Source organism: Typopeltis vanoorti, chromosome 6, assembly GCF_054136105.1.
Source record: "Typopeltis vanoorti isolate ZY-2024b chromosome 6, IOZ_Tvanoo_1.0, whole genome shotgun sequence".
In the NCBI taxonomy this organism is placed as follows: Eukaryota; Metazoa; Arthropoda; class Arachnida; order Uropygi; family Thelyphonidae; genus Typopeltis; species Typopeltis vanoorti.
In genome coordinates, this window is record NC_143554.1 from 51255458 (window position 1) to 51269280 (window position 13823).

Consider the following 13823-nt stretch of genomic DNA (forward strand, 5'->3'; position numbering starts at 1 on the left):
AGAGCAGACTATAAAAGCAAGATGTAACAAAGCTATGTTCCTTCCCCATGAAGAATCACAGTGTCATCTACCTACCTCTGAATATCCTTTCTAACTAGCCTCTCCAATACCTTAATGAACCATTCCAGAAATACTGTCTCCATTGTACTATCTCCATCATATATAACAGAATTACCTAATTATTCATCAGGCATAATGCTTCTGTTGAGATTCAAATAAAATAACCAGGTAAGGGCACTACCGATTCTCATTCGTACAGCAAGAATGCTGACATCCCACCTAATACTATTTATGTGTTTTGCATAGCTCTTGCACTGTCTGTAATACCTCTATCTTATCAACCACTCTAGTTTTATCTAGTTCTATTTCAGCTTCCAAAAAAATAATGAGTCTGTTGAAAATGTGTACTTTACTAAAGTGATTTCATAACATCTCAGCTAAATTGGGTAATATATATACAGTCGTACCCTGACTTGCGCGAATCCAGAGTTACACGGTTTCTTATATGTACGTATTCCCGTCACACCTCACCACTAGTCGTATCTTTCTGGCGCCGGCCGCATTCGCCAGTGTCGCACATGCTGTGAACAAGCACTGACGTGTTTCACACAGTTTCCATTCATACACGATTTTTATAGTCTACAAACCTTGCAATTGTTTAATGTTATGTTCTTGATAAAAATTTTATCATATAAAAAAATAATAATGTCGCCCAAAAGAAGCAAGTCCGATTCTTCTACAGCTAGCAAGAAAAGAAAAAACATTCAAAGCGTACTACACACAGCGTTCATTTGCAAGTCTGAATGAAGCTATGAGGCAAAATGAGCAACTGTCTGTTAAAGAATTTTGGAAACGGTTTAATGTTTTAGATGCTGTAAGGATTAACGGAGATTCTTGGTGTATCTCCGATATCGGAGACTCTTCGCTACTGAAGAGATCGAAACCTCAGATCCAGTTTTACATGAACACCAGAAAAGCACATGACAATTGAAAAATTAACAGAAGGTCTCAGCTTAATTAAGAAAGGTTTACAGATTTTGGAGGACACAGATTCTAACGAGGAACAAATTGTAGCCACAAGGCAAGGAATAAAAAATCATTAGCTTGCTATGAAGAAATTTTGTGTGACAAGAAAAAGACATTATGCTGTCAGATGAATCTATTAGATTTTATGAAACCATCGACATCGAAATAACTTTTATTTTATGTATGAAAAACTACAATTATGATTATATTTCTTAAAAAATATAGGTGTTTTTGTAACCCTTTGGTCCCAATTGTATGTTTGTATATATAAATTACATGCAAAATTATACTCCGAGTTATGTGAATTCGACTTACGCACTTTTCGTTGGTCCCACCTACCCTGTAACTTTGGAGTATCACTGTATATGAGTAATTCACACAGGTATTTCATCCTTCTGAAATGTGACATCATGCAGAACTGAAGTGAAGTAGGAAGGGTAGAGGAAGGGCTAGTGATTCAGGATGTATATGGGAAATTGATTAACTTAATATCAATAAGGCAGTAGAGATTGATGCTATATCACCACATGTTTTAAGGGAATGTTCCAGAAAGTTAATGTTGGGGTTTGACAGTAGATTATTGCACTGGATTGGAAATTGGTTATCTGATAGGTATCAGCAGGTTGTGTATGGGGAACTGATATTCCAGAAGAGGAAAGTCAAGTGGCATGCTTCAGAGATCTGTTTTGGGACATTGTTGTTTAATTTGCATGTAAATGATATTGGGAGGGGCTTAAACAGTGATATACAGCCATTTTCAGATGATGCAAAGTTATGACAAGTAGAGCAGATGTTGCAGCCTTGCAAGAGGACTTGAATAGACTGCCTAAATGGCCGACTGTGTGGGGATGTCTGTTTAATGTAGCAATGTGTAAAGTTTAAAATTTCTGAAGGAAACATGGGATGCAGAATATAGTATTGGTGGAGATATCGTAGAAAAGGTAGAGGATATGAAAGATCTGCAGGCAGGGGACTTGAAATTTTGTGGACATTTTGCTAAAATTGTGAGGACAACACATAGTAGATTATTGGAATGATGCAGAGAATGCTGACATGTAGAAGTAAGGATGTTATGGTTCCACTGTTTTGAAAAGGCCATATATGGATTACTGCACACAGATTTAGTAGCCTGGTTTTCAAAAAGAATGAGGAGATATTGGAGAGGGTTCAGAGATGATTGACTAAGTCAGTTTCTGGTCGTGGAATGTAGAGTATGAGAAAAGATTGACAGAATGCAAACTGCAGAGCTTAGCAGACAGAAGGAAGGGGTGACATGACTGAGACATTTAAATTGGTAAGAGGTAATTACCAGATTAAAGTGGATGATATTTCTTATAGACTGTTTGGCATTAGGGGAAGAACATGAGGTCATCCCTTGAAGCCGTATAGGGAGGGTTTGAGCAAGTAGGTGAGGAGTAGATTTTTTGCATGAAGAGTGGTGGATGATTGGAATGCACTGCCTGAAAGTGTGGTGAGTACAGAGACAGTGAATGCATTTAAGTCAAGGTATGATATGATGTGCTGTGCAAGACAGAGTATGGGACCTTCCACAATGAGTTTCTTGACTCCATGGAGGTTTGATGAGGATAATAATAATAAAGTGACAGCTGAGTTATGGATCAGCCCTGGAAAGTGTGCAAGATTGCATCAGTAAGGGTGTGAAGACTAGATTATTTGCTTGAAGAGTGGTTATGGGTAGAATATGTTGCCATAGTTGGTGAGTGTGCTTTGTCAGTGAATAAGTTCAAGTAGTATGATGGTACTGTGTGAATAATAATTAGTGTAGGCCCACAAGCAATGAGGCCTTGATTACATGGAGATGCCTGATAAAATATAATAAGAATACCAATAATAATAATAATAAAAATAATCATTAAATTTTGTGCAATATCTAGCTGACAGAAATCCTGAACTGTTATTTTGAAGGAAGAAGTGAACTGATAGCAAGATCACACCTTCACAACACTTTTAAGCTTGACAGCATAAAGTTTCTTTAATATAATCTGTCGATGAATAAATAAATAAATATTATTAAGATACGAGTCATACTACAAGAGAAAAATAATGGTTAATACTATATATTCAAAGAGACTTACCCCACGTCCTGAACAAGGCAGAGCAACATTATTAGTAGGGCAAGTACCAGGCTCGATAAATAATTCTACCCCAACACAAGACTGATTAACACATATCTACATAAAATAAAATAATACATACATGTGCAGCATACATTAGTTATATTTAGTACATTTTTATTTCTCCACTTTAAACATATGATTACAAAAATAATGAATTTGTTCAGCTAATGAATAAATTAGGACAATGCACCCCTTAACAAATGCAGAATCTAGTATCACAAGCAAACATATTGAGTAAGGTAGTCAACAATTCAGGAAGTAAAGATGTTTGGGGAGGGGGATTAAAGGGAGCTACATTTCTATATATGTATGTATGAACAGAAGTATCAGGAACAAGAGGCATTTCATTGCCTTGTAATGAAAGAACTCTTTGAGATTTCCTTTGGCCTGCTGAGCTAGCTTCTTTTGTAATCGAATTTTGCTTTCCTCACCATGCTGGTCACCTTTCTTGCCTAACCTTTGAACTGTTCGTCAGAATATATAATTTGGTATTTCTTCTTCCAGATGTCCCATAAATATCTCCCTTGCAGGTTTTCATGACATGCACAACTTCAAGCTCCCTCCTAAGTTTGTCATAAATACATCTTGAGGTTCTACATATACACCTTCTTGACAGATTATTCCTGATGTTTTACAATCTCCTAACTCAAGACTGTGTGGTCTGTCTCTCCCTAGTCACAGGCAATGTGGCCACTTTGGTTTAGATAGCTCTTCTCATCCTTTGACATGGTCCAATACTTTTGCACCCCAAGTCCCCTCCATCATAAGCTGCCTGAAGTAATTATCTTTAAGTAAGTGTATAAATTCCATTTCTTTCCTACCATATGATTGTTTTTTCATTCTAATCTATATCTTTATAGTTGAAGTCCCCCCATAATAATTACTTGACCTATACTCATTGTACTAATTTGCTGATATGCATCTTCCTGATCATCTCTGGAGACCCCTGACCTATAGTAGCTACAAACTGTGTATTTTGTTTTATGGCCACCCTCCTGCCTGTCTTCCATTCTTTTGGGATGCAGATGATCTGATATTATCAGCAGTACCCCTCCCTGAAAATACTAAACCCTTCATATTCTATCCCTGTAACTAATCATCTGATGTTAGATCAGTCTCAATAATGCCTATAACTTTTACTGAGCCCGCACTAACCAGTGCCAAAAAGTTATAGGCATTAGTGAGACTGATTTAAATGTTTCTATCATATCCCCTCTTCTATGCCTATCAACCAACCTCTACAATCCACAAGCTCTCAATCTATCAATGTAGGGAGCATTTTTTACGCCACTCACCAACCTATTCACTCTGCTCTGAACCCTCTCCACAACCTCCTCATCTCCAAGGAATCCAGGCGACCAGACCTGAGCACAGTAATCCAAATGTGGAAGTATCAACGCTTTATCAAGGGGAATAATAACCTCTTTATCTTTGGATGTTAGTGTATTCCTCAATAACCATGTAATCATATGTGTAATCTTGGACACCTTAGCAATGTGTCCCCTGAACTTCATCTCCCTATCCACCAACACCCCTAAGTCCCTAGCCTCATCAATCTCTTGGAGTACCATTCCATCAATGTAGTACACAGCCGGTAATCTTTTAATCCCAATATGCATAACCTTACACTTTTCCACGTTGAATTGACATCCATTACCCTTTGCCCATTCTGCCAACTTATTTAAATCATCTTGCAAACTCTCAACATCAGCTTGATTTTTTATTGCGCTACCCAACTTTGCATCATCGGCAAACAACTGAATATCTTCCCTAAAACCATTTCCTATATCATTTATGTACAAAATAAACAACAATGGCCCAAGCACAGAGCCCTGAGGCACACCATTGGTCACCTGCCTCATCCTGGACTCTGCTCCTCCATACACTACCTTCTGGTATCTCTCCCTGAGCCATTCTCCTATCCACATCACCAGTTTAGTATCCATTCCCATCTGCTCCAATTTGCATAACACTGTCCCACAGGGTATCCTGTCAAAAGCCTTAGCAAAATCCAGAAGTACCACTGTGTAGCCATTTCCTTTGTCCAACTCAGATGTCATTCTATTATAAAAAGTTAATAGATTGCTAAGGCAGGATCTACCTTTAACAAAACCATGTTGACCCCTATAGAGTATCATATCCTGATCCACCCATTCTAGAATTTTTGTCTTTAACCAACTTTTCCGATACTTTTACCACCACTCCTGAGATGGCGATTGGTCTGTAATTAACTACTGCAGTTTTAGAGCCACCTTTATGCAAAAGAACCACTTTGCCTTCCTTCCACTCCCTAGGGACCATACCAGAGTTCAAACTTAAGTTAAATAACCAAATAAGAGGCGTTGACAATTCCTTTGCACGTTCACAATATCAGCCTGTATTTTGCGAGAATGAGCAAGGGACCTGGTCATGCCTCTGACTAGGCTCTTTAATTTAAGTCTCAGTTCTGGCAGAGTTCTAAAAAAGAAAGAGGGCAAAAGAATTCCTTTGCATAAGAGATGTTCTAAGACAGCAGTAGCAAATTATAGACCAATCAATATCTCAGGAGTTGTGGTAAAAGTACTGGAGAAATTGGTTAAAAAAGAGAATTCGAGAATGAGTGGATAAGAATATGATACTCTATAAGGGGTAGCATGGCTTCATGAAGGGTCAGTTGAAGAAATTTACTAACTTTTTATAAATGAGTGACAGAGAAGTTGGATAAAGGAAATGGCTACACAATGATTCTGCTGGTTGCAAAGGCATTTGGCAGAATATCACCTGGAACAAATCAAATGTGGATGTGGTAATGTGGATATGAGGGTGCCTGAGTGACAGATACGAATAAATGGCATATGTTGGAGCAAAAGATGAGAAAAAAAGTGAATAGTGGTGTGCTGCACAGTGCTGTACTAGGACCATTACTATTTAATTTGTAGATAAATGATAATAGGAAATAATCCGAAGGGAAATATTCAGTAGTCTATTGATATGCAAAATTAGGTAACATTATAGTTAATCAAGGCAAAGTGGAGTGCCTGTAGGATGATTTAAACAGGTTATGAGTACACCTGGTTGTCGACTTACGACCTATGCGACCGCCTGCACTTATGACCACAAAATAATAAATAAATAAATAATAAATTAATAATAAATCAGGCAGCTGTGTGTACGATAACTATGGGATACGACAGTTATCGTACGATAACCATCTCTCACATGCACTCACTCGCTTTCAAGCATCTGTTGTGTGGTGTATTAATTACAATTCTACTGAATACTACCCATAAAATGTCTAGTAAAAGGAAAATGCCTTCATCTACAGATACGCCAGCTAAGAAGTCAAGGAAGACTATTGATTTAGAGTGTAAAATGAAAGTTATCCAGAAGTATGAAGGCGGAAAGAAAGTGAATACGATAGCACATGACTTGAAGTTATTGCATTCCATGGTATCGACAATACTTAAGGACAAAGAAAGAATTCGGGAAGCTGTAAAAGGTTCTGCACCTATGAAATCTACAATTTTAACCAAACAACGACAGGGACCCATCCATGAAATGGAGAAATTGTTGTTTATGTGGAGGTAAGATTTAATACAGAAAAATTCACCCATGAGCCTTTGCACAGTGCAAGCGAAGGCTAGAAGTCTGTTTCAGAGTTTAAAATCACGCACTGGAGACGATTACACAGAAGATTTTCAGGCTAGTACTGGATGGTATAAGTGTTTTAAAAAAAGATTTGCTTTGCATAATGTATGTGTCACAGGAGAAGCAGGAAGTGCAGATGAAGTGAAGTCCAAAAATTGTTGATAGTTTCGACTCTTTAATCAAAGAAGAAGGTTATCTACTGGAACAAATATTTAACGTAGATGAAACCAGCTTGCAATGTTAACGCATGCCTAATCGTACGTACATACACCAAGAAACAAAAAGGATGCCAGGATTCAAAGCTTTAAAGGATCAGCTGACTTTGTTGTTTGGTGGGAATGCCGCGGGTTTTAAGCTGAAGCCTTTTCTCATTTATCATTCAGAAAACCCTCATGTATTTAAGCACATCAACAAGCACACACTGCCTGTTTACTACCGTTCAAACCCTAAAGCTTGGATGACTCAAGCACTGTTTGAAGACTGCTTCATGAACTGCTTTATTCCCCAGGCTCATGAATATTGTGCGGAGAGAGGTATCCCTTTCAAGATTTTATTGATTATGGACAATGCCCCTGGCCACCTTCCTCATCTGGACGACCTTCAACATGATATTAGAGTGGTTTTTATGCCACCTAACACAACCGCTCTCAATCAACCCATGGATCAGATTGCTATTTCAGCATTCAAGGCTCACTACCTCAAAACGACATTCGCACAAGCCATCGAAGCGATAGATTCTGATGTTGATTTATCTATGCGAGACTTTTGGAAGCAGAACAACATTCTTCAGTGTATAGTGAATATTTTGACCATTGGGATGTGTAACAAAGAATTGTATGGCAGAAATTTTGAAAAAGTGTCTAAAATGTTATTATTATTATTATTATTATTCAGGTCTCCAAGGAGTCAAAAGACTCATCGAGGGGAGGTCCCCCCTAAGAAACACGAAGTCTATCATACCACTCCTTAAACTCACTGACCGTTCTCGCTCCCACCACTCCATCAGGCAATGCATTCCACGGCTCAACCACCCTCCACACAAAGAAACCACTCCTTATCCTCTTGCTCATAGTTTCCTTTCGTAACTTCCAGGGATGGCTTCTTGTCATCACTCCTTCCCGCTGTTCAACCAAGCGAAAGAACTCCCCAGTGTCAACCCTGTAACCACCTCTCAACAGTTTAAAAGTCTCAATCATATCACCTCTCCTTCTTCTATCCACCAAACTCTGCAGTCCACATTCTCTCAGCCGATCCTCATAACTATCCTTGTACAGTCCTGAAACCATCTTTGTCATCCGTCTTTGTATCCTTTCCACAGTTAATTTATCCCCTTCAAATCCTGGGGACCAAATCTGAGAACAATAGTACAAGTGTGGTCTGATGTTATGCGAATACATTTGAAGTATTTGAAAAAGGAGAGGAACTGGAAGTGATTACAGAAAAAAATAGTTAAACTTGCAAAAAATCTTAAATTACAATGTGAAATAGAAGATGTAGAGGAGTTGCTAGATTGTGAAATAAAAGAACTTTCAGATGAAGAGTTGATTGAAAGCACAGAGAGTGTCGGAAGAAAAAGTGAGAGAGGAAGAAGAGAAAGAAGAGGAGCCAGAAAAGAAATTCACTGCAAAGAGTTTATCAGATTCTTTTTCGCAACTGAATAAAGCTCTCGCCAGTTTCGAAGCAATGGACCCTAATATCAAACGATTCACAAAGGTTAAACGTATCATTCAAGATGTTGTGTATTGTAACGATTCACAAAGGTTAAACGTATCATTCAAGATGTTGTGTATTGTTATCGTGATATATATGAAGAAAAAAAGAAACAAACTCTTCAAACAAAGCTCAGCATGTTCCTCATCAAGAGAACATCTCCTACCTCAACCCAAGAACATGACCCTGACGATCCACAACCCAGCACAAGCAAAGATTAAAAATTGATTTTTTAAATTTCATTTGTATTAATTTTTACATTAATTTTAGATTGTATTTTTGTGTTTACAGTACAGTATGTATAGTATTATTTTTCACATTATGTACAATATACATAATTATAAATTTAAAAGATTATAAAAATAAATTATAAAGATGATAAAAAGATTAGAAAGGTTAAAGAATACTGTTAATAAAAAAATGGCAGACATATGACCAGATCGACTTATGACCTGTCAGCCAGAACGGAGGTCGGTCGTAAGTCTTTTGCCTATACACTAACAAGTGTATAGGCAAAAGATAATGTGTATCAGTTTAATATGGAAAAATATAAAGTTATTCATTCTGGGATAAGTGAATTACAAGCTGTATACCATATCGATACATACATACATACATACTTACATATATATATATATATACGTATGTATGTATGCATGTATGCATACATACATGCATATACGTACACACGTATATGCGTGAAATTGCTGAGACTGTAGGCTCAAAAGAATGTGTAGAATAAATTTTGCATGAAGAATTGCATATGAAAAAGCTTTGTGCAAGATGTGTGCTGTGCTTGCTCACAGCAGATCAAAAATGCACTCGCATGAAAATCTCTGATCAGTGCTTGGAGTATTTCAACAAGAATAAAACCGATTTTGTGCGTCTATTTATTACCATGGATGAGATTCACCATTACACACCAGAATCCAAACAGCGGACAAAAGCCAGTTGTTCGGTGCCAAAGACGGCAAAATCAGTTTTATCAGCAGGAAAGGTCATGGCATCAGTGTTTTGGGATGCTAAAGATATTTTGTTTACTAATTATCTTGAAAAGGGTAAAACAATAACCAGGGAATATTATTCCAATCTTTTAACCAGACTAAACGAAAAAATTTGTGAGAAAAGACCAGGTTTGCAGAAGAAAAAAAAATCATCTTTCATCAGGACAATGCACCTGCCCACAAAAGCGTTTTGGCAATGGGAAAATTAAGGTATCTGCACTATGAATTGTTGGAACATCCACCCTATTCCCCAGATTTGGCTCCCTCTGACTTCTATCTTTTCCCAAAGCTAAAACTCTTCCTCGCTGTTCAGCGTTTTTCTTCAATCAAGAGGTGAATGCAGTTGCAGAGGGGTATTTTGCAGATCTTACAGAGATCCACTACATGGATGGGATAATGGTGCTGGAGCACTGGTGGAATAAATGAATTAGTCTTAAGGGAGATTATGTTGAAAAATAAAAGTAATTTTGAAATTATTAATTCGTTTTTTCATTGTTAGGCCGAGAACTTTTCAGACCACCCTCGTGTGTGTACACACACACACAATACATGAAGTTAGGGATTTGGGGATGGTAGTAGATAGAGAGTTGAAATTTAGAGTGCATATTGCTAAGGCTGCTCATAAGATTAACTGGCGAGACTGAAGTGGTTGTGAATGCATATAGCAGTAATGTGAGAGATAATGATGAGAGAGCAAGAATGCAAGATGGACAAGGAAATGGGGGAAGTCAGGGTGGACATGGAGACACAGTATGAGAATGGGCCTAAGATGTATGGGGTGTAGTTGAGTCTGAGGAGATAGATAGAGTAAGCAGTGATAAAGGCAATTGGAAATGGTTAGGTGTGGGTAAATCACAAACTACAATTAGCACTGACAAAACTGGTTTAGACCTAAAATTCAACTGCTTTATTTCCAAAGCCAAACATCAGAAATAAGGTAGATAAAATGTTTTGCCCAAAATTTGGAATAAGTGAAACACAGCTGGACAAGGATGATATCCTGATGGGAATAAAAATGGCCAACATGATGTTTTTCATGAGGATAGAAAGGACAAGAAGGACAATTTTGTCCACACAAAGTGGAGATGTAAATAGTAGCAATGGGTTTGGGTCAGTATGGTGTCAGGTGGAGGTTGACAGGAAGAGATTTAGTCGGATGCTGCTATAGAACAGGGAATGTGGAGGGTAGTTACAAACAATTTTAATCAGTTCATCAGAAAATGTGATTGTGAGTGGGGTTTCACACTTCCCTTAATTTGGTGAGAATGATCATAAAGTAATCACCTGGGTAGTGGCTAGCCATATGAAGACCTCTGTGAGGAAATGATATATATGTGGAATTATTAGATGGATAGTTATTATGAAAAACTCAGGAGATAGCTTGGAGCTATAGCATGGAATAACACGTTAAGAAGGAAGGAAATAAATGCTGTGGTGTGGGAACTGACCAAAAGATATTTAACATCAATGTATAAATGTATTCCAAAGGTCAAAAGACTGAATAAAGTAGATGTCAAATGGATGAATAAAGGGATTAAATATGAAAATTGTAAGAAGAGTATAATGTGGGGATAGCACAATCTGAATAATTGTAGCAATCAACTGCATGAGAAGTATACAGAGCAGACCAAGAAAGATGACTCAGTTGGCAAGAACAGCAAAACTACAATATCAGCAGAAACGAGCAAATCAGGTCAAGATTTGCTCCTTAACAGATGAACAGATAGTAAGAGATCTGGGGGTGATAGTGGATAAGGATTAGGGGACGCACAGCCAAAATTGTGAAGACAACACAAAGGCTTCTGGGAATGATGCGGAGGACACTGACTTGTAGAAGTAGGGAGATTTTTGTTCCATTGTATAAGGCTTTGATTAAGCCACACATGGCCTATTGTACTCAGATTTGGTCACCTGGTTTTTAGAAGGATGAAGAGATGTTGAAAAGGTCCAGAGGCTATTGACTAAGGTAGTTCCTAACCTTTGAAATGTCGAGTACGAGGAAAGATTGAGAAGATGCAACTTGCAGAGTCTGGTGGACAGGAGGAGGAGGGGAGATATGATAGAGACCTACAAGTTAGTAAGGGGTTGTTATAGGATTAATACTGGAGAGATTCTACAGAAAATAGTGGGAGATCAGGGGAGAACCAGAGGTCATCCCTGGAAACTGTATAAACAGGGTGTGAGTAGGAGGGTGAGAAGTAGGTTTTTTTCATGTAGAGTTGTGAATGATTGGAATGCCCTGCCTGAGAGTGTGGTGTCAGCAGAGAATTTGAGTGTGTTTAAAGCATGGTATGATGAGCTGTGTGTTTGATAAAAGGACCTCCTAGATGAATCTTTGACTCCATGGAGTCTTGGGTAATAATAATATGGTGGGAAAAGTACAGAGGACATAGCTGAGGTATTCAGAGAACAATTTATAAGAGTTTTTCATCTTCATCAGGGTGAAATCATGAGAAGTTCTAGTGTACAGGAAATAGGGGAGAATGGATTAATTGTAAATGAGCAGGAGGTATATGAGGAAAGAAATAAGCTTGATGTTAATAATGCAATAGGATTTGATGACATATCACTACATATCTTAATGGAATGTTCCAGGGCATCGGCAGTAGCATCGGTATTTCTGTGTAACCACCCAACAGGCTAAATGGATCAAATAAATCAAAAATATATGTTTTGTATTCATGTAATTTTTTCTGTAATATCCAAAGGTTAGATTGACCTCAATGGACAGTTCGCATCCATGTAATTATGGACATAACTACAGATCCAGGCTTGCATGGTGGTTATGAAATCTTACAACAGCAGAGGTCCCAAAAGAGTGGAAAGAAGTTAAAATTGTTCCACTGCATAAAGGTGATAAGGCTAATAATACCTTGTTAACAGCAGCATTGTCTGTGATTTGTCAAAAGGAAATCATGTTTTAACAACTTAATTGTATAAAATAACAAAGTAACAAATGTTCTAGACAAGGATGATGCATATACAATAGTATACTTGATAGTATTTAGATTTTGCAAGAGCTTTTGATAGACCACCACATGACAAGCTATTAAATAAATGGAAATGGATAAGAGACTAGCAAGTTGGACCAGTGATTGGCTGTCAGATAGATATTAGAAAGTTGTATGTGTAGGTGCAGTATCCTGAAAGAGGAAAGTCATTAGTGGTGTGTCACAGAGGTTTGTATTGGGCCATTGTTGTTGTTCTACTTGCATATTAATGATATGGGGATGGGACTCGAGCAGATGTTATAGCCTTACAGGAGGACTTGGATAGGTTGTATGAATGTAGATACATGGAGCTATCAGTTCAAATTTGCAAAGTACACTTGGTGGGGAAACTTTGTAAGTAGATGAGATGAGATGAGAGATCTGGAAGTGGTGGTGGAGAACAAGGATCTGAAATTCAGGGGCTACACTGCACAAGTTGTGAAGTTGTTTCATTGGATTATGGCAATGATGTTGAGGACCATGATATGCAAAAATAAAGAGGTTATGATTCCATTGTATAATGCTTTGATCACCTGGATTTCATGGTAATGAGGACATGTTAGAAAGGATCCAGAGAAGATTCAGAAAGGTGGTAACTGGTCTTCGTAATGTGAAGTATAAAGAAAGATTTCAAGAATAATTTGCAAAGTCGTGTGAATAAGAAGAGAGGGGGAATATGTTTGAGACAAATAAGTTGGTCAATGCTCCATAACATGGAAGAAATTTTTCATATAATGAGAGAAGGGCCATCTCTGAAAATTGTACCAGGAGGGTGTGAGAATCAGATTCGTTGCATGGATAAAGGTTGGTAAGTGAAATGCATTGCCTGAGTGTATTGTGAATGCAGACACACTGAAATGGTTTAAGGCAAAGTTGGATGAGCTGTGTGATAGCATGTATGTCCCACAACGAGTCTCTGACTTCATGGAGTTCATAACAAATATAATAATTACTTGGCTATTGAAGAACACACTAACAAGTACAGATAAAATAATTTTTATTCCTCTTTATAAAGAGGAATAAAAATTCTCTTATCTGTACTTGTTACGTTCATATTGAGATATGAACATAACAAGAACAGATAAGATTTCGATCTTGATATGTTCATATCTCGATTGCTGTATGTAGGTCTGGTCTGCTGAGTTTCTTGGGGAAGAGAATAGTGGAAAGGATTCAGAGGCAAGCAATCAAGATGTAAGCTGTCTGTGGAATGTGAATGAATAGAATAAGTTGCCAGTCAGTTGTGAGCAGTTTGTTAATGGTTTCAAGGATGTCTGTCAATGCCATATCCCCACATGCCCTCAAGGGTACAGAGGTCTGACATATGT

General features: G+C 37.7%; 1 protein-coding gene across 1 annotated transcript in view; it reads right to left on the reverse strand.

Annotated features, from left to right (window-relative positions):
- Window positions 1-13823, reverse strand: part of LOC150105449 (disintegrin and metalloproteinase domain-containing protein 11-like) — a 602139-nt gene that overhangs the window by 175480 nt on the left and 412836 nt on the right. Inside the window, exon 23 of the mRNA XM_090393967.1 lies at window positions 3123-3218. Coding sequence (XP_090250093.1) covers window positions 3123-3218 — 96 coding nt within the window. The remainder of the gene's footprint in view (window positions 1-3122; window positions 3219-13823) is intronic.